The 24,098-nt window shown below is 54.8% G+C and overlaps 1 protein-coding gene across 4 annotated transcripts in view; it reads left to right on the top strand.

The window, feature by feature from the left end:
* The first annotated feature begins 204 nt into the window (after positions 1-204).
* Positions 205-24,098, top strand: part of KIAA1614 (KIAA1614 ortholog) — a 41,826-nt gene continuing 17,932 nt past the window's right edge. For 3 of the 4 annotated variants that reach the window (XM_042925532.1, XM_042925531.1, XM_042925530.1), the window contains exons 1-5: positions 205-447; positions 2,044-2,987; positions 3,701-3,764; positions 13,531-13,674; positions 21,456-23,005. In XM_042925532.1, coding sequence (XP_042781466.1) covers positions 395-447; positions 2,044-2,987; positions 3,701-3,764; positions 13,531-13,674; positions 21,456-23,005 — 2,755 coding nt within the window. In that variant the 5' untranslated portion in view covers positions 205-394. Of the gene's footprint in view, positions 448-735; positions 1,433-2,043; positions 2,988-3,700; positions 3,765-13,530; positions 13,675-21,455; positions 23,006-24,098 lie in introns of those variants that run through there. The other variant, XM_042925533.1, reaches the window with a different exon arrangement.

The following is a 24,098-nucleotide window of genomic DNA, read 5'->3' as shown; positions in this document are numbered from 1 at the left end:
GCCTGGCCCGGCCCCGCGCCAAGGAGTCGGTCCCCCGGCGCCCGGGCCCCGCTCGTCCTCCCGCCCTTGGGACGCCCCGCCGCCGCCGCCGCGAGAAGGAGGCGAGCGGAGGGCGGCGGAGGCCTGGGTGGGGGCCCGGTCCCGCTCCTCCAGCCCCTTCCGCCGCCCCGCCTTTCTGCCCTCCGCGCTCCCTCTCTCCGCTCCCGGCCCGGGGCGCGCCCGGCTCGGCCTCTCTCCGCGCGGGCAGAGCCGGGACCTGGCAGCCCATGCCGCTTCCTTCCAGCCCGGGCCGCGCCCGCTTGGCCCTCGGACCCCGCAGGCAGGCGGCGGCCCGCACCCCACACCGCACGGCGGGGCCGGAGGGCGGAGGGCCGGAGCAGGGCCGCGCCGCGGGATGGAGGGGGTGCCGGAGGCGGCGGCGGCCCAGCCGGCGGGCGGCGGCCCCCAGTGAGTACGAGGGAGCGAGGCGCCGGGCTGGCCGGGGCGGAGGGGTGGGGGAGGGTGGGGGAGGGTGGGGGAGGGGGGGGTGCGAGCAGGGGCGCGGGGGAGGGTGCGGAGAGTCCTTCCCGCTTCAGCCTGTGGGAGCGAGAGCCGGCGCCTCCCCGGAAGGCTGCCCGCGCCCCGGGGAGCCCCCGTTGGAGGAGACGGGTTCTCCGGGGACGCGGTGCCAGAGGCTCCCCGTCGCAAGTGCTTTTCCCCTGGCTGGGATTGCCCCGAACCCCCTGTTTTCTGAACTGAACTTTACAAGAGAGGATTCGGCGGCCGGGCTGCAGGAGAAAGTTGGTAACTTCTAGATCAACCGGTGGAGGAAATGATCTCGCCCGCCTGACGATACCCCTTGCGCTTCCCCGGCGTAAGGCTGATGTGACATTTGCACTGTGTCCTTTGCTTTATGAAGTGTGTACATTCCTGCAACATGTTTAAGTCGATTGGTCGTAAACGACTATTTCGGGGAATTCTGTGAACTTTTTAGTCAATATATGAAGTGAAAAATTAACTCCTAATTTGTAACTTCAGTAAATATGGATTTTTCTACACAAGCCGTTTACTTCAAGTGAGACGTATATAAACGTATGGCGTTTCAGAGCATTTTCTCAGAGAGCGGGTGGATATTAACACGTCGTGGCACGTATGTGTGCACTGAACCACTTGGTGAATAAAATCCCGTGCTCATTTTCATTCCCTGTGAAGACTGTGACATCAACCATGCCACCAAGGAGTGTTGTGATTCTGGCAAGTCACTTAACCCCTCCAGTCTGGATATTCTCCTCTACAGAATGAGGGGGGTGGGGGGTAAGTGATCACTTGATCACTGAGTGCTTTGAAAAAGCCCTGGCCTTGGAAGGAGAAGCTTTGCGTTGCAAACCCGGCCTCCGCCTGCGTGACCGAATCTCTGTGTGCCTCAGTTTCCCTGTCTGTGAAAATGAGGAAGGTAATCCCATCCTGGCAGAGTGTGTGAGGGTTATTTGAGAGTGTCTGAAAGCCCTTGCAGGCCTGCCTGGTACACAGCACATGTGGACAGGAGTCGGCGACTAATCATGGCCACCCTCTGAGCGCAGCCCCATGCTGCAGTCCTGTGGCTTGTACACAGGTGGGCACCTTGAACCAGAGAGTCAGATCCTGTGGGGTATCTTCCTGAAGCCCCTCATCTGCACTGGCTTCCCTTAAAAAGGGAAGAGTGTGTCTGCTATTAGCAGAGGTTGACATCCTCTGTGGTCACTTGTCAGCAAAGCAAGAGGCCAGGGATTGGGAAATCTGGCACCTGTTTTCACTCTGGTCCACAGTTGGCTGTTGTTTGAAGCTTCATTGTGCTCCATCTGTAAAATGGGGGTAGAAAAACTAGAACGCTCCTCAGACTTGGAAGAAAAAACTCAATAGTAACTTGTTTGTCCCATCCAATAATTTATACTTTTCAAAGCTCTGTCCCCACGTTTTTCTCATCTGGGCAGGGCTCAAAACCAAGGCACTCTGGGGACCCAGGAGGGTGTTGGAGCTACTAGCCATATGCTGGGTCTCAGGAGCTTTGTCTGTTTTCTTTTCCAGAGGGACCAAAACAGGGAGCGGAACAGCCAGCTCCATGGAGATGACCTCAGGTGTGGAGAGAAGTGGCCCTGAGCCACGGCTGGATAATGGACACCTCCCAGGACCCTGGTCCTGCTCTCTGGAAGACAGAACACCCAACCTGATGGTCCCCCAGCACCCCGGTGCACTGGGGATACACCGCCAAGGTCCCTCTGTGCTGGAGTCCAAGGTGAGGGCCTTGAAGGAAAAGATGACAGCAGGCAAACAGGGGGTGAGCCCCTGCCTCACTTCTCAGGAGAGGCCATCTAAGAAATCCAAATGCAGGAGGGTCAGGGTGGGTGGAGCTGGGACTCTGTCAGAGGGGTCTTCCTTGCCGGATGCTGAGGTGGTCCTCCCTGCTCAGAACCTGACTGATGCACAGATGGACAGTGTTGTCAACAAGAGTGAACCTGCCAGGAAGGAGGTTCCCAGACCGCCCAGGCCGCCTTCTCCTGGGCTTGAGTGCTGGAACGGGAAGAGCCCATGGCCTCCAGAAGCAGTGTGGGCATTGCCGGACAATGAGAGGAGCCTGATGCCAGGGCCTGGCTCTTTGCCAGAGAGCCCTATCCACAGAGTCACTCCGGGCCGGCCTGGGGGCCCTGGTCCTTGTAACAAAATCACCCACGTGCCCCACCTGAGAAAAGGAAGGTCATATGCCCTTCAGGATGGTCTAGTTACAGGTGGAGACCTGGACAGCTTGTCTCTGACCTCCGAGGAAGACTTTGTCCCCAGGCCAGCCCTGTTCGGGGGGCTCTGGCGAGCTGGAGACCTGGGGGCTCTGGGCACTGGGGGCAGTGCCTTGTCCCTGTCTGACCGGGTGGAGAGGAACCGCCTTCTGCTGCAGGAGATGCTCAGTGTTGGGGGGCAAGGCCCCACCAAGGTGGAAATCTCAGCCTGGACTCCATCCCGGGACAGAGGTATACCAGGTGAGGCTCACTCTGTACGTCTGGGTGGTGGGGGCAGAAGGAGGGAGTCCAGGAGGGGACAAGGGGGAAGAGGGCACCTGCGGAGGGGTGGGGTGGGAAGGGGAGAAGAGCACAGCTGCCTGTCACCTAATTCATCAAGAAGTCCTTTTATTCTGGCTCTGACATAGATTCTCTACCTGTCTGCTGAAGACCCCATGACCTCCAGACCAACTGGAGGCCACCCTCTGCTTGGCATGGAGGCTACCATGATTTCTTCCCTTTCGTTCTCTCTTGTGGTCCTTCTGGAGTGGGATTTTGCACCTCCCTCCGCTGACTTGCCCTCAGCTCCCAGGGGACCTCTTTGCCTCCTGGGGGAAACCCTACCCACAAACAGGTCAGGTGTTCTATTAGGTGGGCCGTACTCGGGCAGCGGGATGTGAAGTGTTCAGGTCCGAGAGCGCCTTCTTTCACGTCCTTCCTCCCACCCCAAAGTCCACTCCTCACCCCACGCCTGACAGGACCCACACGGTCCCCTGGGCCCATGGCAGTGCCTGCCAGCTGTCACCGTGACAGGCCGTGCCTCCACTTCTTAGGCTGAGACACAGAGTAGAGTTGAATTTATCTGGGGAGCAAACTGCTTGTGAAGAAGACTGTCTTCTCCATGTTCATTGAGTGGCTCCTGAGAGCCCAGTTTCTGGCACTGCCCTGATCTCTGCTTCTGTTCTGCCTCCTAGAACGACCACCCGGGGACGTGGACTGGGACTCAGGCATCTCCCTGCAGGACTCAGACCAGAACAGGTAAGAGCCCAGGGTGTGCACCTCCTCTCCTGGCCTCCTTGCTGTGGTCCCCTCGCTTACCCAGCACCGGGAGAGTGGGAGACCTCGAGAAAGCAAGAGGCAGGCAGATCCCACACCAGCAGACCAGTGCTCAGTGGGCCGCTGGGGATCCTCCTATGTGAGACCCCATAGAATGTGCCAGTCACCCCCAGCGCCCACTGGTGCCTGGCTGCCGCGTGAGCAAAACTGCTGGGTGCAGGGCACAGTGCCATGAGTCTGCCTCCCTGGGGGTCACATCCCCTGTTCTGGGCTCTGTCTCTTTATCTTTAAAGTGGCCCAAATAGTATCTGTCTGGTTGACGTCCCAGGACTGTCGTGAGGCTAAAATGAGAAAAGAGTTTTGAAAATCCTTAGGGAGGGTACACAAATGCAGAGCTTTCACCCCACGGTCCCTTTCCCATCCGGGGGGGTGCTGGCTCCTGTAAAGGATTTCACCTCCTCCAGTCTCTCCTGTGACATCCCACAGACTTTGCTCCAGCCCCTCCACCAGTGTCTCGGGGACCTGGCACACCAGGGTGGTTGGAGCAGTGGGGCCACTTTCTGACATGGGTAGTGTCCTGACCCAGCAGAACGTGCGCTCGGTTGGGGTGAGCGGCTCTCTCCGGCACCCACTCAGAGGTTGGCCTTGGCCTCAGTCTTTGCCGAGCTCCTGGCTCTGGAACGCCAGGCGCCGGAGAGGCTCCATTTCTCCGGCTGTGCAGTGACGTCACTTGTTGAGGGTCTCATGGTTTCTGTGGAGGTCAGAGATCGGAATTGTTACTTCTTCATCACCAGGCCATTCCATGCATAAATTCCACTTCATCTGACCTGCCCTCCAGAAAACGTGGAGGGGCCCCCCTTGGCCCTGCTTTTACAAATTGAGGACTCCCCAGATTCAGGCGACCCAGCTCCTGCTTGGCTACTGGCCTTTGCAGTGGCCTTGGCCAAGGGCCTGGTGGACAGGGGGCTGTCTGGCTCCTTCGTCCCTCACCATCTATGACTTGGAATCATAGTTGACTCCACTCTGCTAGGGTTCTCTTCTTCCGCCTCCACGGCCACTGTCTTCTGCCTCTCATCAGGTCTCCCTGTAGCCCGGCCACGGCATGGAGGGTTGTGACCACAGAAAGGACTGTGGTCCTCAGCGACACCCTGTCCTCCTCCCTCTCCCTCCTACTTCCTCGGAGAGCCCGCAGAGAAGGCAGCTGAGGCAGGCAAAGATGGTGTGTCCTCTTCCTGTGGCTGCTTCTGCCCCCCACCCCTCACACCCTTTCTTCCGGGGCTGGGAGAGAAGCCCAGCTGCAAGGTGCTGCCACTGGGAGCTTTGTCCGGACCTCTCTCTTGAAGGGAGAAGCCAAAGCTCCCAACTTGCATGTTGGATAATAAGTGATGAAAATACCTGTTTTAAAGGAGGAGAACCTCAACCATAGCAAAGGAAGGTATTCTCCCACCAGCACCGTGAAGAGATGGCATTTGTGTATAATCCTCAGGATGGCGATTTCTAGACTGTGGTTTAAACTGCCAGGACACCTGCAGCATTTTAGGGTTCAGGTCGAGTGTATGTGTGTAGGTGCAGGATACGTGGATGTGTGCATATATGTGTACTGTGTGATATGTAGGTATCTGCTGGGCGGGTATGGGTGTGTGGAGAGAAGTTGTGTGAGTGAGCTTTCAGACTGTGCCCAGCATATATCTGGGCATAGAGTTGGCATGGGGAAAACTCCATCCTCTGGTTTGTTTGGAAGGTCAGAGTGCCCCACTGACCTCTATTGGCAATCTACAGTCAGGCCCCTGCTGAGTAGACCCCCACGCTGAAGGGCCAGGGAACGTGTCTAGTTTAAGGATGAGAGAAAGGTCGCCATGTGTTGAGGCCCCCTCGGACAGGGCTCCTCATTTGATTCTATTACTGAGTCTCATGGCAGATATGAAGGTGGTCCCTAAGACACGGCAGGCTCCATCTGTCCCCTGATGGGGGTGGATTTACTGATGCCATTTCTGTATAGCTAACCTCCCCAAGAGACTTCCAAAGTAAGGCATACTACTCTCTGCTCTGCAGTCCAGGAGCACCACATGGGACCGGTGTCCTGGGGATTTCGCGTCTGTACTGAGAGGCTTAGGGCCCTGGGCAGTGGGGTGTTCTGAAGCTATGGCCGGGCATCAAGATGGCCATCCTTAAGGGGTCAGGACGTGCTCGGGCAGTGAGTCCTCTCCTCTGAGGGTTGGAGGGATAAATGGTCCTGCTTCACACTCAGGTTAGCATCAGTGCCGTTCAGTATTGCATCAAGTAACCATTTGATGGAATTAACCCAAAGTGTATTTAATTATAAAATACACATTAATCCAATGTGTATTTGATTATAATTGTCTACAATTGTTACTGCTTTGCAAGGTGATAAGACAAGAAGCTCACGAAATGATGGTTACTGCAGAGCCTAAGACAGTCGTCACTGTATGATGGTCGGGGGTGGGGGTGTGTGGCCAGCCTGTTGAGGGGGGTGGTCACGGGGAGAGTTGGCCTTGGAGGTGAGGTACCTGTGATGCCGCGGGAACGTCAGAAGTGCGCTGGGACCCTGCATGCTGAGGGCCAAATGCTGACCTCCATCCCCTGACCCCAGTGTTGCCCCCTCTACTGAGGGGCAAGAGAAGGTCCTGTCCTAGAGAGCTGGAACATCCCAGTGGCCAGTCCTTCCCTCCAGAGGACCATGCGAGGGAGGAGGACAAGGTGTTGTTGAGGACCACAGCTCTTGTTGTGTGCCAGGGCCTGTGCTAAGTGCTCACCACATTCTCACTTTATCCTCCTAACTAGCTGTATGGATTGTTCCTGTTTCGCTCACAAAGAGGCCCCTCTGGGGAGAGATTAAATGACTTGCCCAGGGTCATACAGCTATGAAGTATGGGAATGCAGAGCTGCTTGATGCCAAAACCTGCGCTCTAACCCTCTTCCCACACTGCCACAGCTGTCCTCTCTGCGCCCTGCAGGCCACTCCTTGAGTGGGGGTCTTCTGCCTCCTCCAGCGCTGGCCAGGTGTTCTCAGGCATAGGCAAAGAAGGGGAGGTGACGGGCTCCACAGGCCATTCTTGTTTCTTCCAAGCCACTGTTGAGATGATTTGGGAAGTGGGAATTTGGGGAGAGGAGGGGGGCAGTAAGCACTTCAGAGAGGGCAAACGGGGGCCAGTGCTGTCAGCCACCTGTTCATGGGCCAACTGGGAACTGGGCTCGTCAGAGACAGGAGTGGGGAGGACAGTGAAGCGTGTGTTCTGCCCAGGCCTGGCCTGCCCTCTTCCATTCTTCGCAGCCCGCGAGCATCCCATCCCCACAACGTAAAATAGCCAGGACCAGCTCAGCCTTTTCCCTATCTTGAGGCTCGGAGAGAGCAGATCAGGATTACAGATTGCCTTAGGATCTCAAGTGAAGCGTGGGATCCCAGCGTGTGCAAAACCTGTGTGAAGCCAGAGGTGCCAGGGTGCCAGGGCGCCCTCTTGAGGCTGCTCCGGCTCAAATCAGGACCTTCCGTGTGCGCGATCAGTGCCCCAGGTCCTCAAGTGTGTCTGCAGGGCTTTAATTACCACTCTGCTGGGAGGGGGAAATGGAGAGGAGAGGGTCTCTGGGGCTGTGTTTTATTTGTGCTCTGACAATGAAGGAAACTCAGAGGATTCCCTAGGCTGTTGATTCCCACTCCCCACCCCAACCCCATCCCTGTGGTAGAATAGTGCCCACTTCAGAAGCTGAGGCTCAGGGGAAGCCCAGTCTCCAGTTCCCACGCCTCTTCATGAAAAGAGAGGGCAGAGTGCCAGCCTGCAGCAGCTCACACTCTGGTGGGTCCCAGTGTTCAGGCCCCTGTTGGGATTGCTAGAGGTCAAAACTCCCCGCCCAAAGCAGTTTGTGAGACTCCAGTTTAAAGTGAGGCAGGCAGGGAGCCCCGGAGAATTTCAGAGGCCTTGCCTGTGGCTCTAGTGGTCAGACCCACGGCTGCGAGAATATTGCCAGCTTTTTAGAAGTTAATGTATTCACTAGCACTTTTGGAGAGTCTCCTGTGAACCGACCCCCGTGTATAGTTTCAGAGGGAATTGCCCGTTGTTGTGCTCACTGCCTTCTCTGCCTGCCTCAGCTTTGGCCATAGATGTTGCTGGTGGGTCTCCTCCTGGTGCTCCTTGGGGGCAAATACTGTGCCGGTCTTATCTCCGGGACCCGGTACCGGCCAAGTAGCTGCACAGAACAGGCTTCTTGGCAGAAGCACATATGCATGAGTGTAGGTGGGCTTGATAGGATCTGGATGGAAACAGGAGAGGACACTCCCGGTGGGTAGGACCTACAGGAATGCGTGGGAGAAGGGTGAGGTGGAATGCATGGGTACTATCGGGATACAGGGTGGGGAAGCTGGCTCTCCATAAATGGAGAGCTTTGGAATTTAGACTTTAAGTAGGGCAGTAAAAAACGAGAGACGTTAACCATCTTCCTCCTGCCACACCCACTCCCTCTGTGGTAAGACCACAGCGTCTTCTGACAGTGCGGGACCGTTGCTGTCCCCTGTGGCCTGGTGCCCATGCTACAGAGCTGGTGAGAGAGTTTGAGATCACTCTGGCTTACCGGTCCAGTTCTGGATCTTCTGGGCCCCTAGGATTAGGAGGTACGTGAAGAGTCCTGGGGGTGAGCATGGGAGAAGAGCCACTCTTGCACATCCCCAGGATGCTCAGGGCTATAGGTGTACCTGAGGACACCCCAGAGCAAGGGGTTAATGAAAGCTGGCAGAGCCAGCCTGTCCTGCATATCCCCAGCCACCCACCATCCTGCCTACCCAGATATACAGACACGGGGGCACCTGGGTGGCTCAGTTGGTTAAGTGCCTGACTTTGGCTCAAGTCATGATCTCGTGGTTTGTGGGTTCGAGCCCTATGTTGGGCTCCGTGCTGACAGCTCAGAGCTTGAAGCCTGCTTTGGATTCTGCGTCTCCCTCTGCTCCTCTCCCATTCATACTTTGTCGGTCTGTCTGTCTCTTTCAATATTAAATAAAGATTAAAAAAATTAAAAAATAAAAGATATACAGACACGAAGGAAAACTGGACGAAAGCCCCCTTAACAATCTCAAGCCTACCAAGAATAAAACTAAAAAGAAAAATTAAACCACCCACCAGTGTTTTCAAATGCTTACTGTGCTCCCGCTCACCTAGTGCTCTTAAGTCCTGGGTGGAGAAGGAAGGACACTAACACTGAAACCCTAATGCACAGCGAGTGCCACCTGGAGCTTTCTGCCAGGCCATTACCTCACATACACGCCACACATTCTCATTATGGTCCCAATCTTTGTGAAAACAGAGGCTGTAGAAAATTACTTTACCCTAGACCGTCTGTGGGGGGTGGTCTGAAATTCAACAAGAGGAAACCCTCCTTCCTGGCCTCCAGAGTTGAGCCGGCCACTCTTCCCACTATGTGGGTGTGTTTCGGACACCTGCCTCCACACACTGAGGCCAGGCGGTGCTGACCAGAAGGGCAGCCCCATAGGGAGTTTGTTAGCCTTCTTCAAGAAGCCTTCAAGAAGAGTGGCAAAGCCAGCCACTCTACTATCCCCGGATAAGAAGTTGGCATCTTAAGAAAGCTCTGGGAGCCTCCACCCAGATCCTTTCAAAGGTGTTAAGCGAGGCAGGTGTATCCTACAGCAGCCATTCTGAAGGAGCCCGCTCCTCTTCCCTGTTGAGAAGAGAATAAGCACCTGTTTATTATTATCAGCAGCTTCCCTCTGCTACCAGTCTCCTCTGGCTCCCATTCTATGGAAGGTGCCTCTTCTGTGAAGCCCTGTCAGAGGCTGTCTGGAGCAAAACCACCAAGGCTTCTCTAGCCTCAAGATGGCTTCCCTTCCAAACATACCTTCCCCTTGCAGACCATGACAAGGTGAGCTCTTCGGCAGGGATTCCAGTTCATGTTTAGGGATTCCATCCTTTGTGCATAAGGGGGCGAGAGTAACTTAAAATAATACTACTAATAATCACAGCAGTGGTAATAGTGATTGCTGGCCTTGGTTGACTCTTACCCAGTGCCCAACTCTCTGATAAGCTCTTTTAAGGAGCTCAAGCTCACTTATCAGCTGAGCCCTTAGTTAGCAGATGAGGAAACTGAGGCTTAACCCCAAAGTAACCTGCCAGGGTGACATGGCTCGTGAGGGGACAGCCCAGAATGAGAACCTGGTTAGGCTGCCCCAGAACCAGGCTTTAACCAGAACTGTGGCTGCAGCCTGTCAGTGTCCTTCAGCCATGGGAAGAAGGTGGCTGTGATCGTGCACCCAGGGTACCATCCTGCCCTCATGGCACATGCAGCCAGGAATCAGTTTCAGGCCCATCTTTTCTCTTCCCCTCCCTTGGGAAACTACACGGTATAACAGCAGGAGAGCTCAATCCTTGGTCATCTAGAGGCTTTATGATATACAGAGGTGGAAAAAATGGTGGGGGAAAAGACTTATATATGTTCTGTACGCTATACGTTTCCCCTCTATCCCACTGCATCCTGGAATCTGGGAAATATCAGATCTCTTTAGAGTCCAAATTATTTCCCTAATTCATGTTCTTGAGATGAAAGCATTAGACCCGGACTTGCTGGAGCTTATTATTTTAATCCAGGATTATGATGGCTGCAGAAAGAGGCCAGTCTGTCCTGTTGACCGCCCCTTCCTCCTTGGCTAGGAGAGGAATGACGTCTGTCCTGACTTGAGACCTCGACCTGTCTGGCCCTGAGGGGAGCTCAGGTTGGAGCTAAGCCTGTATCTCTCCACCAGGAAACTGGCTTAGATGAACAAGCCAGATGGGGGGGTGCATGCTGCCCGAGTCCTTGAAATCAGCTTGGGACACTGGTGGTTGGAGGGGCAGAGGGAAGGGCCAGAATCCTCATGTGGAACAAAGGTCGTCCCCCCACATTAGTTCCTGGTAGGTGTTGCTGCTCCTTGGTGGCCAAACATCTGTGGTGTGGATCCCCCCAGGGAGAGGACCTCAAAATCCCTCCCCCAGCCTTGTGGTGCACCGGACTACCTGGGCAGACCCAGACTCACAGGTAGCAGGTGTGAGTCTACTCCCGTATCCAACTCCCGCTCTTTACAGATGGGGAGACTAAAGCCCAGGAGAGAAAAGCACTTAGCCACTTTATCCCCATGCCCTGCCTGCTGAACGAATGAGTCTCAGACATGCAGGTTTTCCAGAGGGTAGCAAAAGCTGTTATTCTGAGATGGAGTTGCTTTAATCTAGCCCTGCACTGTCTGCCCCAGCCCTTCCAGGAAATTTTCACAGTTGTGGGAGCTGAGATTGTGGGGTATAGTCCATGATGGGAAGGGGTTGGCTCGAGGGCTGTGTGCCCTTGGCAGAGGCCAGGGCCAGATTAGACTGGAAAGCCTCCCTCAGGTGGAAGAGTCTGAACCTGTGTGCCTGGCAGGGCCGGCGCCCCTTGGGTGGACCAGCAGGATGCAGTGATGGATTGGGGGGGGGGGGGGCGGGGGGGGGCAGTCTGGCTGGGAAAGGCTCCGCATCCCACAACACCGTGGCTGCCTGCCTCTGCCTCCTGGGAGAAGACCGCTCTCCCCTCCACAGGGCTGGTCAGGGCCAGGAGTTCCTACCCTGCTGACCTTGACTGCCATCTGTGAAGGTGGCTGCCACTCCCCTTCCTGCTCAGCTTGTTACTGCATGGATGCCTTCAGGAGCCTTGCTTTTCTAATCAGTGGAGAAAGTAGCTTTGTCTGCCAGGAACCAAAGCAGGGCAGCTGATGGAAAAAAAAAAAAAAAAAAAGAAAGAAAGAAAGAAAGAATTAACAGCTCCAAGTAGAGGGAGTAAAAAAGAAACAGCAAGGCTGGAAAATGGCTTAAAAACCTGGGGGCAAGGCCAATCCTGGCAGCATCTGGCCAGCTGCCTGGGGGCCCTCCTGCCTGCCCACCAGGTCTTGTGACAAATGCCCTCAGACAGCCGGGGAAGCACAGCTGTCACCGGAAGGCTCCAAGTGTGCGGGCAGACAGCCAGAGGCCCGCGGCTGCAGGGGCGTCTCTCGGGCTGGTAACCTCATTATCTCTGCTGTCGGAGCAGGAGCCCCAGGGAGCACAGCTGCTCGCAGCCGTGCGTCAGAGGAGCTGCCTGCTTGGGAAGCTGTGCACAGCAAGGCCTCTCCTGCCAAAGGAGGCTCCACAGGGCTGCAGGCCTGGAGATTCGCTTTCACGTCACTCCAGTAAACCCTCCTGGTTCCAGCACTGTGCCTGGGCCCTGCCAGGGTTCATGGGCACAGATGGTGCCTTTATTCTGGCAGCTCTTTCCCCCCCTTGGGCCCCAAAGAAAGGTTAGGTGCAAATAATGAGCAAGAAAGAAAAGAAGAGAAGGCGAAGGGAAAGAAAAGAGAAACAGAAAGAGAAAGAAAGGACCTTAGACTGCCCAGAGCTTGTCCAAGGATGTCCCAAGGACGCCTCGGAATTATGCCATTTTCCACTCACATCTGTCCTCCGTTATCCAGGAAACTACTTGGTACCTTCCCCCTGTCAGGCCCCTTTCTCCGGGTGACATACGGGGTGGGTAAGACAAGGGATTTGGGGCGCTACAGTCTGAAATCTAGGTATGCCTGGCTAGGCCTCTACCTGCCTTTTGTGGACCCTCCCTGGTAAGGACAGCCCCTGCGTATATGACAGTGAGGACAGGGGAGGCCAAAGTCACGTGAAAGAGCATGTCTGACTCCAGCTGCAAACATTCTCAAGCCTGCCCTGGGATCCAAGGAGGAGAGGAGGGAGGAGACAGAGGGTGTGGGAAGGATACTGGAAGCAGTGGGGCTGGCTATCGTCTGCTTTGCTCTCAATTGATGTTCGACCTTGAGCAACATGCCAAATGTTCCTCTCTGCTGCGGAACACCCTCATCTGTCAAGTGGAGAGCGCACCTGCCCTGGGCCAGCCTGGCTGGGGAGAGGGAGCTCTGTGGAGAGAAATGGCTTGTCAGCGGGAGGTTGTGGGGCTGCTGTTATTGCTGTAACCTGGCACTGGCTGTATGTCACTGTCTGCGAGACAGCTTTGAAAAAGGGCCACCATCATTTTCCGCAGCTCTGGACTGGCTGGGGAGGCCGCACATCTGGTAGGTGGGGAGGGCTGGGAGAAGACCCTTATTATTATGAAAATCGAGCCATTTGCTGACTTGGTGTGGGTCCAGCTTAATTTCTCTCAGCCCTGAGCCGATGCCTAACGGGTTTGGATTGGGACTGAGGCAAGCAAGCACCAGGATTTATAGAAATGTCATTCCCCCAAAAGGAGCAGAATGTGACAGGCTGAGGCCTGACTTCTTGAGTCTGCGGTGGGGGCTTGCATGGGTACGTGTGGGTGTAGAGAGAGGCAGAAGGAGAGAAGGAGGTGATGTGTGTAAAGACCATCTGGCTGGGCACAGGCCCAGTCCAACACGCCGGGCCCTTCCCCCATCCTCCCAGATAACTCCGGCTGCCTGCCCAGGGAAGGAACAATAGAATAATCTGGAGATTCCCCTACCCTTCTTAGATCCTCCTGAGATTTCTGTCTCCACTTCCTGAGCGGATAATCTGTCCAAGGTGGGTTAGCTCCCCGGCCCTGTCCAGAGACACTCAGGGCCATTGCCCAGACCCCAGGCCGGTGCCCTCTGTGTGGGGACTGGACAAGGAAGGCTGCACATGCAGGGCTTTTTCTGGCACCGCCATGCTCAGTGCTGTTAAAGCTCTTCTAATCCGTGTTATTTTCTTCTAATCCCTCCCCCGCCTGCTCTGGCCTGTGTGCCACCCTGTAGGACCTTTGGTCCCAAGCCTGAGTCCGTGCTGAGCCCCAGGCATGAGGAAGCCAAGCATCTGCTGCAGCGTGCCCGCATGAAGGCCAGGACCCGGCCCCTCCGTGCCAGCCATGATATCGTGCCCGCCGTTGCCCAGGGCAGCCGGTGAGTGGGGCCCTGGCCAGGCTGACCTAGGAGGGCTGTGGCAGGGAGAAGAGGTAGGATCCAGCCAACGTACTGCTGCTCACTACTCCCTCTGTGTGTGTGTTTCCCATGTTAGGCGCTTGAGTTAATTCATTCAGTCGGTCAACACACCTTGACTGAGGGCCTACAGTGTCAAATATGGAGGATTCGAAGGTGAATGACACATAATCTGAGCTCCCTGGGGGACAGATGTCACGGTCTCCAGGGAGAAAGACTGGCAAACAGGTCAATACAGTTGTGGTGTAGGAGAGGATAGACGTGAATGCGGGGCAGGAAACCCATACCTCCACCTGGGAAGGACAGCAGAGGCTCTAGAGGATGTGGCTTCTAAGTTGGGGCTTGGAGGAGATGTATACCTTCCCTGGGCGGATGATGGAGGCCGGGGTGAGCATCCCAGGGCAGACACCATGAGCAGAAACACCGTGCTCACGGGACGGGAGGGAGTGGCTTGAAGGCCAGAAAGCTCAGTGCAGGCCGGTCACGGAGGCCTCCAGGCTTGCTGAAAGATTTGGATGTCTCCAGTAATAGCTAGAAGCCACTACAGGATTTTAAGCAGGTAGATAGCATCATCACATTTGCATCTCAGTATAGCTGTCCTGGCTGCAGGGATGTGTTGGATCTGGGGGCCTGGGGCGGTAAGGAGACTGCATGGTGGTCCTGGTGAGATGTGATAGGGAGGGCAGGGTGTGGAGGTAAGGAATTGCCAAGAGCCAGAAGGATGCAGGTTTACTGAGGCAGCAGCTAAGTGGTTAAGATTCTGGAACCAGACCCCTGGGTTTGAATTTGGGCTCTGCCACTTGCTGGCTGTGTGCCTTTGGGGAAGTCTCTGTGCCTCAGTTTTTTCATCTGCAAAATGGGAATTGTAATGGTGCCAGTCTTACAGGGTTGTTGTGAGGATTATATTGAGTCAGTACGTGTAAGGTGTTCAGAACTGTGCCTGAGGCATAGCGAGTACTATGTGAGTGTTACCTCTTACCAGTAATCATTTAGTTAACCGGGTATAGGAAATGTGAGAAGGCATCTAAGGGGAAGCCCAGGGTTCTGACTGGGTGTCTGGAGGTTTGGTGGGGCCTTAGCCAAGGAATGAAGTTCAGGGTCACACTTTAGAGGAGGTTGCCCTCCAAATGGAGGAAATGTTCATCAGGCATTTGGATACAAGATCTGTAGAGGAGGAAAAGAGGTCAGAATGGCAGAGTTGGGCATTACCCTGCTTTCACGATGCTAGAGCCATGGGTGAGGGCAAGTTCACTGGGGGTGAAGAGGCAGGCAGAGAACAAGTTGAAGGACATTCAGACCAGCCCTTAACATATGTGGCTGTTCCTGGAGTGACATCCCATCCCCATCCCCACCTGCCATTCCATGTGCCATGCCCCTCCTGGAACCCCCTGCACGTGGAATGCACACCCCAGGGCCGGTACACCTGGTGGACCCAACACGGGGCTGCCAGCCCATGTCAAATTGTGCCTGCCCCAAGCAGGGCACCTGTGCTTTTGTCACGATGATGGGCATGCTGGGTGTGCTGGTTTCCATCACTGTGTGATACTGGAGGGACAGAGGATTCTCAGTGGAACTGGGCCATATGCTCTTTGATGGGGAACACTGAGCCTGTGCATTGAAGGCCGTGGACTGTCGTGGCACCATTGAGATGACTCCAGCATAAGCAGAGGGCTGAGGCCTGCCTCTGAGTTCAGTGTCATTTTGACCCCCCTATGAGAGGGGCTCAGGAGATCCTAAATCTGGGCAAGCTGTGCCAAAAAGACTATCCTTTTCTTTCCACATTTTTGCCTTGTCTCACTCTGGCTGGAGGAGACTAGTTAGGAATGGGCATGGCTTCTCTGAAGCATCCTAACTATTCTTCTCTTCATATATATGGAGCTCAGAGCCTTAGACTTTCACAGAGCCCTCTGTTCCACCTTCTGTAGGTTACTTAGGTTGGGCTGGGTAGTCTCAAAATTGGCAGGACTATTTGCAAAACAGATGTGACTGTGTAAATGTGCTCTTGGACACTTCCTCTTCCCCAGATTAGGCGAGCAGCTCATCACAACCCCAATCGCCAACCTTAAAGTATGTTCCCTTTTGTCAGGCTGTCCCCTGGCCATAGAAATGCTATAGAAATGCAAGGTGACCCACTTTAGCAGCTGCCGTGTCCAGAAAAGAATTACTTTGACTTGGCAGCCCTGGTGAATCCTCAGAGGGTGCAGCTGAAAAATCAACGCCAGATGGCTTGCTGCAGATGCTTCTAAAGGTTATGCTTGTCAAATCACCCTGGAGAGCCATGCTGAGTTAACATGGTGATGCCACACAGGCCCCAGGCCCGAGTCAGATGCAGGAGCACCCCCGCACCCTCCCCGCCCCTCAGCCCAGGGGCATCACTCCTTCCAAAGAGCAGCTTGGTAAAAGACGGATGGAAGAGTAGGGGTGGGCAGAGCAGTCTCCAGAAGGCCTTCTTTATCCTCGGCCAGGCTGGAGGTGGCCGGGGCAAGCATGGACAGACAGGCTTTTCCAGGAGGTGAAGACATATCAGTAGCTTCATTTTCTGGAAGCAAATCAGCGTAGAAATTGAGCAGCTCCCGGAAACACAGTCTCTTGCTATTTTGGGGACAGGCACACCTAGGTTGGAATTCTTAACACCAGGAGGGCACAACACGTCAGCAAGATGCAGGACCTGGGAAGGTGACCCACGAGGGCTGTCATCCTGTGTCAGCAGCAGCCGTGTTAAGACAGTAGAGCTTGTGTAGGTTGCGTTGATTGTGTGGTTGGCACAGCGTTGCTGTAGGAAGTGGGCCTCCAGAAAGGGGCCTTCCCACAGAGGCCATATCAACTCCAGGTACTGGGCCAGACGGTCCTCTCCGAGAGGGGTGATGGTTGAGGCAGCTTGGGGAGCTTCGCAAGTATGGTTTGCTACGGAAGGGTCTTTGCTGTGCAGTTGTCTCCAAAGCCCTCAGCGTACCTGTGTGGTGTGTTCCCAGCACTGCTGGCAGAGGCCTCTGGTTTCAGCAGTGGAGTTGAAAGTACCTTCTGTGATCAGACTCCCCTTCATTTCTCCTTTTAGAACAAAAAATGTTATTTCTACCTTTGGCATGAATTCCAGGATGACTCAATTCACCATCTTGTATGGAAAAGTTAAGGTCACTGATGCGGCTGATGGCACCTGGACTCCCTTATTAGGTTAGAAATGTACTGCCTTTAAAGCTGGGCCTTCTTCTTCCTCCCCCAAAGTATAGCCCACACCCTGTCAGCATAGCAGGGCAGTGCCATCTGGGGCCTACAGAGGGGTTGCCGTGTGCCGGCCAGTGTACCGAGTCTCCTGGTGAGCCTCTCCCTGCATTGGGTGGGCCTGGCCACCAGGGTATCCTGCCTCTGTGTGTGTGTGTGTGTGTGTGTGTGTGTGTGTGTGTGTGTGTGCGCGCGCACGCGCGTATACATGCCTCCAGATATCTGGGGGGGGGGGGGGCGGATTCTGCTTAGTGGGTCGCCTCTTGTTTCTGGGGGAGGAGAGGTGATGCTGTTTCTCTGGCAGAGCCTCCTGTTCCTGGGCAAGAATGCCCTGGGGAGCTGACCCAGGAACCCCACATGCACATGACCAGAGTGATTGTCCCACTGCACCTTCCTCAGATCCTGAGAGGCTGAAGACATACAGGTGCAGGTGGGATCCTCAGGGGCAAGAGCTTGGGGCTCCAGTGCCTCACCGTCAGCAACAGAAAACTGTCACCAGCACAGGGATCAGGGGGACCACCCTAGCCATATTGAGACAAGCAGGGATACCCTGAACCATCCTCACCAGGGGTGATCCTAGTGAAGAACTTCACATCTCTGCTGTGAACCCCTCTCTGAATGTAGACCCACATTATGACTTTGGGGGGTCCTAGGCACTCTTGCCTTCTCTGCCTTCCTCCATAAAAATAGAGTTAAAAATTCTAGTTTCTGACCATGCTGGTTTAAAAGGTATTATATGTTTTCTTGGACTTAAGAGTTTGTTTTCTTCTGACTTGAAGACAAATGACTTTCATGGGTCCCTGGAAGTGTCCCGGCCCATAGACACTGTGGCTGCTGTGCCTAATGGATAAATTGGCCCAGCCTGAATGTGAGTTCCAGAAAACAGGATGATGGACAACTCTGCAGAATTCCTCAAAGCAGCCCTTTTAAGCACAGGCTCTGCTCCAGTCTCAAAGCAGGAAGATCAGTTGCTTAGCAGTAGTTCTTCAAAAAAAAGAAATTCCTCCTGGAGCAGTGCTTATTGAGAGAAAACACTGGAGTCAGGAGTATCGGCAGATGTGCAGGCCCCCATCACCCACGGCCTCCTAGGGCAGGGTAAACATTTAGTGAACACGTAGCCGCAGCCTCCAGGGAGGGTTCCAGGGAGTGGCACTTTCAGCTGCATGATTTAGGAAGTGCTCACTCCTCCTTAGTGTGCACTGGGGGTGGGGACACAGTGCTATGGCATGGTGGAACCTTGGCTCTAGCTTTATCCTGCCAGCTCAGCATTCACAGTTAGGTGACCACCAGCCCTGCCCCTCTGCAATCAGAGGCCTGGGGTCCAATCAGAGCCTCTTGTCTGTCTGACATGGCACAGGTGAGGGAGTGCCTTAAGCTCCCAGCCATAGCTGGCTCCCATGGAGCTTTGCAGAGAATCAGTCTTGGACAATTTAACTCTAACCTCTCAGACCACCCGTTGATTCCAAAGTGTATACATTTTTTATACATCGTATTCCACTCCCTCAGCAATCCAGACCATTCTAATCCGTCTGGATTGTGAGGCTAGTCAGTGGCTTTGTCAAGGCACAGAGGGAGGGGATGGTTAGGAATGGGCAGTGACACCCCCAGGGCGCAGGTCATGTTCACCTGAGCCAGACAGGCAATGCCATTGATCCATACACAAAGTACAGCTGAGAAGGGACACACTGTCTGGTCCCGTAAATGCTGCGAATAGGTTTAGATGTCAGCCGGTTCAATGGCTACTCTTCCCACTGGCTAGCATGTTTTAATAGTAATTGTTAAGCATGTATGTTTTCTTCCTGCTGTTATCTGAACTGCTTTTCTTTTAATTGCGTACCATATTTGTCCTTCTGTTGGGTAGCTATAAACTTGGTGAGGGAGGAACTCGTATTAAGACAGCCTTTTTGAAAGCACTGACACCCTTCTTCCAGAATCACTGAAGCATCTCGTTAGGGGAAGGATTAGTAAATCCACTAATTGTCGACATACATTTCATTATAATCAGTTGTTGGGAGTCTAGGCAAGCTTGAGCAAACAGTGCTATGTACATACAGTGTGCTATTGGAGGAGAGTTCACTTCTCTGGGGAGAGGGAGGGGAGAGGAGGAGGAAGGCAAGGATAGGAAAGGCTTCGTAGACACTTTGAGGACTAAAAACAGCAACATAACACATGAAGTATGCCAGCATAGGTAGTTGTGTATACACAACGGGTATACTTCTGGGTACTTGGAAAGAAATAGCAAGTCCCTAAAACCCAGGCTCCTCCCCAGATAAAACTTGACTACCAGCATGGTCAGTGTCTAGTTCTATTTTGCGGCTCCTTCTGAAGAAGAAAAAATATCCACAGCTTGCCTTTTCAGCTGCTCAGGTGCCGGTCAGCCTAGAAACTGGTCTTGTGTGGCCTCTCCTTTATAGGAATGAGGAGGGACCATGTGGTCATGGCAGTGCCTTCCAGCACTAACATCTTGTGAGTCTGTCATAACAAATGAGTGGTACAGGTGTTCATGGGAAGGAGATAATATCATGGTGTATTAGTCAGGTTTCTTCAGAAAAAACCATCAGAGAAAGAGCCAACAGACTGTGTGTGTGTGTGTGTGTGTGTGTGTGTGTGTGTATTTCTCCATATATATATGGGGAGAGAGAGAGAGAGATTTATTTTAAGGAATTGACTCATGTGATCATGGAGGCATGGTAAGTCCAAAATCTGCAGGGTAGGCTGGCAGGCTTCAGACTCAGGGAAGATAGCAACTCAAATCTAAAGGCAGTCTACTGGCAGAATTCTTTCTTGCTCAGGGAAGATCAGTGTTTGTGCTGTTAAGGGCTTCAACTGATTGGATGAGGTCAACCACGTCGTGGAGGGTAATCAGCTTTATTCAAAATCCACCAATTTAAATGTTAATCTTATTCAAAAATGTCTTCAGAAAAACATCCAGAATAATGTCTGACAAAGTCCCTGGGCATTGTGGTACCAATGAAGTTGACACATAAAATTAACCAGCACACGTGGTGTCTATACAACAGGTAACATTTAACAAATAGGATTCAAATGCAGGCAGGTCAAGAAAAAGAGTCTGCAGGATCTGATGCAAGAGTGCTGCATGAGGCACACGAGGCAGGAGTCTGGTGACCATACAAGTGGCCGGGTGGCAGGACAGAGCTGGTGAGGAAAACAGTGAGGAATGTGGAGGGCCTCTGTTTTTACCATAAAGACCTTGAACTTGATCCTGTGCCCCCTTGGGGGATGGTGTGATGAAGCTGTGCTTCGGGAAGACTGACAGGAGGCAGTGGGGGCTGGATACGAGGCAGGGGTCCAGTGCGAGTGATAAACGATAAATGAGAGAAAAGGTGTGAGTCCCAAACACTTAGCAGTAGATTGGTGCGACGTCACTGTAGGGAAACAGAAGGGAAAGAAGAGCCCTACTTAGGTGGCCTTTGATAGGAAATGCGGGGAGACTCAGGTTACCTGGCTCCAGGGGGCCCCCAGGGTGAGATTTAGGCAGGTGTTTTCCAGAGTGGACAGGACTTGACGGCCAGCACAGTGTTTTCCCAGAGCAAAGGTTGGTGACAGAATGCAGAGGTTCTTCCTAGCACAGTACTTGTCCTCATAGCTTTTCTCCAGCATGGAAGGGGCCGGGGCGGGGGGGGGGGGGGGTACAGAAGGTGGGCACTGAAACAGACAAGACAGAGAGTCCAAGGAGAAACATGGGTGTCATTGTCTAAATTCTGTCTAACCAAGATGATTAGGAACCCAGAGTGGACACTTTTGGGAGCAAGAATGCTTAGAAAGCCTGACATCAGGTCCCACACAGTCTGTGTAGAGACTTATAATTCACTCTTCCCATTAAATCTTTTAAAAAAATTTTTTTAATGTTTATTTATTTTTGAGACAGAGAGAGACAGAGCTTGAACAGGGGAGGGTCAGAGAGAGGGCGACACAGAATCCAAAGCAGGCTCCAGGCTCTGAGCTGTCAGCACAGAGCCCTATGCGGGGCTCGAACTCACAGACCGTGAGATCATGACCTGAGCCGAAGTCGGACGCTTAACAGACTGAGACACCCAGGCGCCCATTCCCATTAAATCTTTATAGCCAAGTACAACATTGGGAGAATTCATCACTACCAGATGCCTATGAACGCCAGGCTCACTTCCTCTTGAGTGGAGTGTGTGTATGCAGGCACGTGCACACACACACACACACACACACACACACACACACACACCATGAGGATTTTGCTATCATCCTTCCGTATATCCCGTGTTCAATGTAATGTTTTATTTTGGCTCAGGCTGAGCCAGGCAACAGAAGGAAAGCCAAAAGTAAAGAAGCTCCTGTTGATTTTGTTTAGCGCCATGTCTCAGCTTCAAGATGGGCTTGGAAGCTACTCTGGTTTACTGCCTGACTCCCCAGGAACGTGGTGTGGGGTAACTGGAGTCATATTACCACGGAGCACCTTGGAAGCTCTGTACCCCGTGGTGCCGTCCTCCCCATCTTCTGTCACCTGTCTGCTCCTGTTTCCCCCCCCGCAGAGACGGCCGGAGAAGCCCAGCCCTGGACCCGAGGATGACCTTCGCCTGCAGAGACAACCTCCAGAACGGGAACACGAGTGACTCCTCCAGCGGGGAGTCCACCAGCGGGCAGTGGCCGAAGCGGGGCACCTCCCCGTCCCGCGTCCGCTTTGAGGACGAGTCCGCCCGCGACGCGGAGTCCCGCTACCTGGAGCGGCTGCAGCAGCGCCAGGACCAGGCGCGGAGCTGCGCGCTGCAGGCGCCGGCGGGCCAGGGCCCCCTGCGCTCCAAGCCCGACCTCGCTCACTACGTCAACAGGGGCTGCGCGCGCAGGGCCGCCGGCGAAGGGGCGCTCTGCAGGCTGGTGGGCCTACTGGACCGGAAGGCCGTCCCGGACGGCGAGAGGAAGTGCCGAGCCTGCGGCAGCCGCATCGACGACCGACGGCCCACCCAGGCGAAGGCGAGCCCGGACCCGAGGTCCCTCCAGGAACGCGACCGTGGGGCGCAGGGGGTGCTGGCGGAGCCCCTTAGCTCTTGGGGCCCGAGCCCCCCCTCCAGGCTCCTCCCTGCCAAGCAGGGGCTCCACACGGAATGGATCCGGGAAACGCACATCGGAGACTCGGTGCGGCCCGAGGAGGTGGACTCCGCCCTGGACAGCACGGACACCTCCGACAGCTGCAGGACCGACAGCGAGGAGGCTGGGACCTCGCAGCCAAGCAGGGCCCGCGGCCCGGCCCGAGGCAGTGGCCCGCGTCTGCGGGGCGCCAGGCCTCGGGGAGGCCCCAGGTGGTTCCGGAAGGCTGAATCTCAGCTGCCCAGCAGCCCTCAGACCCCTCACTACTCGCCTGGGGTTGATCACGTGGAGGTTGCAGATGAGGTGAAAGAAGGCAGAGGACACCCTGAGGGGACTCTGTTTGCCAGAGAAGATGCTTTCCCTAAGCCTCCTGTCCTGGAATCTAAAAGGGCGTCCCTGGGATCCCAGTGGCAGCCTGAAGCCGGGCTGGGAAATCACTGGGTTCCCCCGGTGGATTCCAGGGCTCTGTGCAGGACAGCCTGTGCCCCGGCATCTTCCATGAAGCTGGGGTCCTCAGCGCCAGCCAGACAAGCCCAGGATATAGAAAATCATGAGTCTCTGGAGACTGTCTCTGCTTCCTCCCTGCGACAGAGCCATGCAGAGCCCTCTGCCCTGCACCAGGCCCAGCAGCTAACCTCTTTCTTCTCCCCTGGAGGCTGGGTGCCAACCCCTCCACCTTCAAGGAAAACCACCTCACCTGTGTCTCACAGGAAGGCAGCCCTGCCTGGGTCCAGCAGGCTGGGTGAGCAGGGAGAGCCTGTGGACACCCCTCTGCCTCCTTCAAGAAGTGCAGTTCCCAGGACCTGTGAGCTCTCACCCACGCAGACCCAGCCCTACAGCCCCCAAGTCAGTCACCCACTGCTGGCCCTGTCCACCAACAGCTGCAACAAGAGCATGCCTCTGGGGCTGCAGGGGCCCTGGGGAGGAGCCATGGGTGAGGGCAAGATGGACAAGGGCTCTTGCAGCCAGGAGCAGCCTCTGGAAAAACGCAGCGATGGTAAGCAGAGACCCCAGGCCAAGCACTCTGAGTCATCCTTTACCTTTCATCTTAATAGATGACATAGCTGTGCACCCTCCCAGCAGCTCTTCAGAGCAGCAGCAGGTGTTCTGGAAGGTATGGGGTCTGTGGACTGGCTGCAAGACTCAACATCAGCCTGGAAGCAGATTAGCCAACTCTTGGTGGGGGGAGGCAGAAGGCAGGGAGCAGGAAGAGGCAATAGCTCCAGATTTACTATTTGCTTAGAGCAGTAAATGCCTAATAATCACATGGTTGAGGCCCTTTCCTTCAATATCTTCATTTCATTCATTCATTCATTCATTCATTCCTGAGCACCTATTACATGCCAGGCACCATACCAGGCACTGTAGGGAATGCATAAGTGAATTAATTCAGCAGGAGTCCTGCCCTTGAAACTTTCTGTGGCCGGACAGACGTGCTGTCTGGAGGATACAGTGACTAGTGGGCAGAGCCATTCCAGACCCCACCTAGCCCCCCTGGGCAGGCTCGTGGTTTCAGCAGGCAGGGCTGCAGAAGTGTGTCGGGCATCAGTAGCCTTAGGCTCTGATCCCTGATGCTGTGATGTGAGGTGAGCGACTTGGCCATTCACTCGTAGGCAGAGATAGCAGGTCTGCGCCTCTCCTTAATGTGTCCATGACTTGATGTGTCCCTGGGGCTGGGACGGCTTGGGAGGGAGCCAGGGCTTGGAAACACAGTGGAGGAGGAGAGGGCAGAGAGCTGACAGATTGTGCTGACCTTACTGAGGATGTGGATGCCAAGCACCGCCACCCCCAGGTGTGTTGGCCCCCCCCTCGCTGTGCGAGGGGACATAGACGTTTTCCCTCACCCTCCCTTGCTCATATGAACCTGAAGAAAGCAGGCACTACCTTGAGCTGCCTTCTGCCCTGTTCTAAGGTGTCTAGTCTCCTTCCATGGGGTGGGCTCTGGGCCAGCTGCTGACCACCTCTAACCACTCCTGAGGAGCTTCTATTCCACCAGCTGCTGGCCTTTCTGGGCAGCCTAGCCATTACCTCCTCAGACTCCGCTTGTCATTAGCCAGGAGGTCCTGGGCACGCCACATAAGCCCTCTGTG

This window comes from Panthera leo, chromosome F3 (assembly GCF_018350215.1).
Source record: "Panthera leo isolate Ple1 chromosome F3, P.leo_Ple1_pat1.1, whole genome shotgun sequence".
Lineage (NCBI taxonomy): Eukaryota > Metazoa > Chordata > Mammalia > Carnivora > Felidae > Panthera > Panthera leo.
Note: the sequence above shows the minus strand (reverse complement) of the source record. Positions and strands in the feature narration are given on the sequence as shown.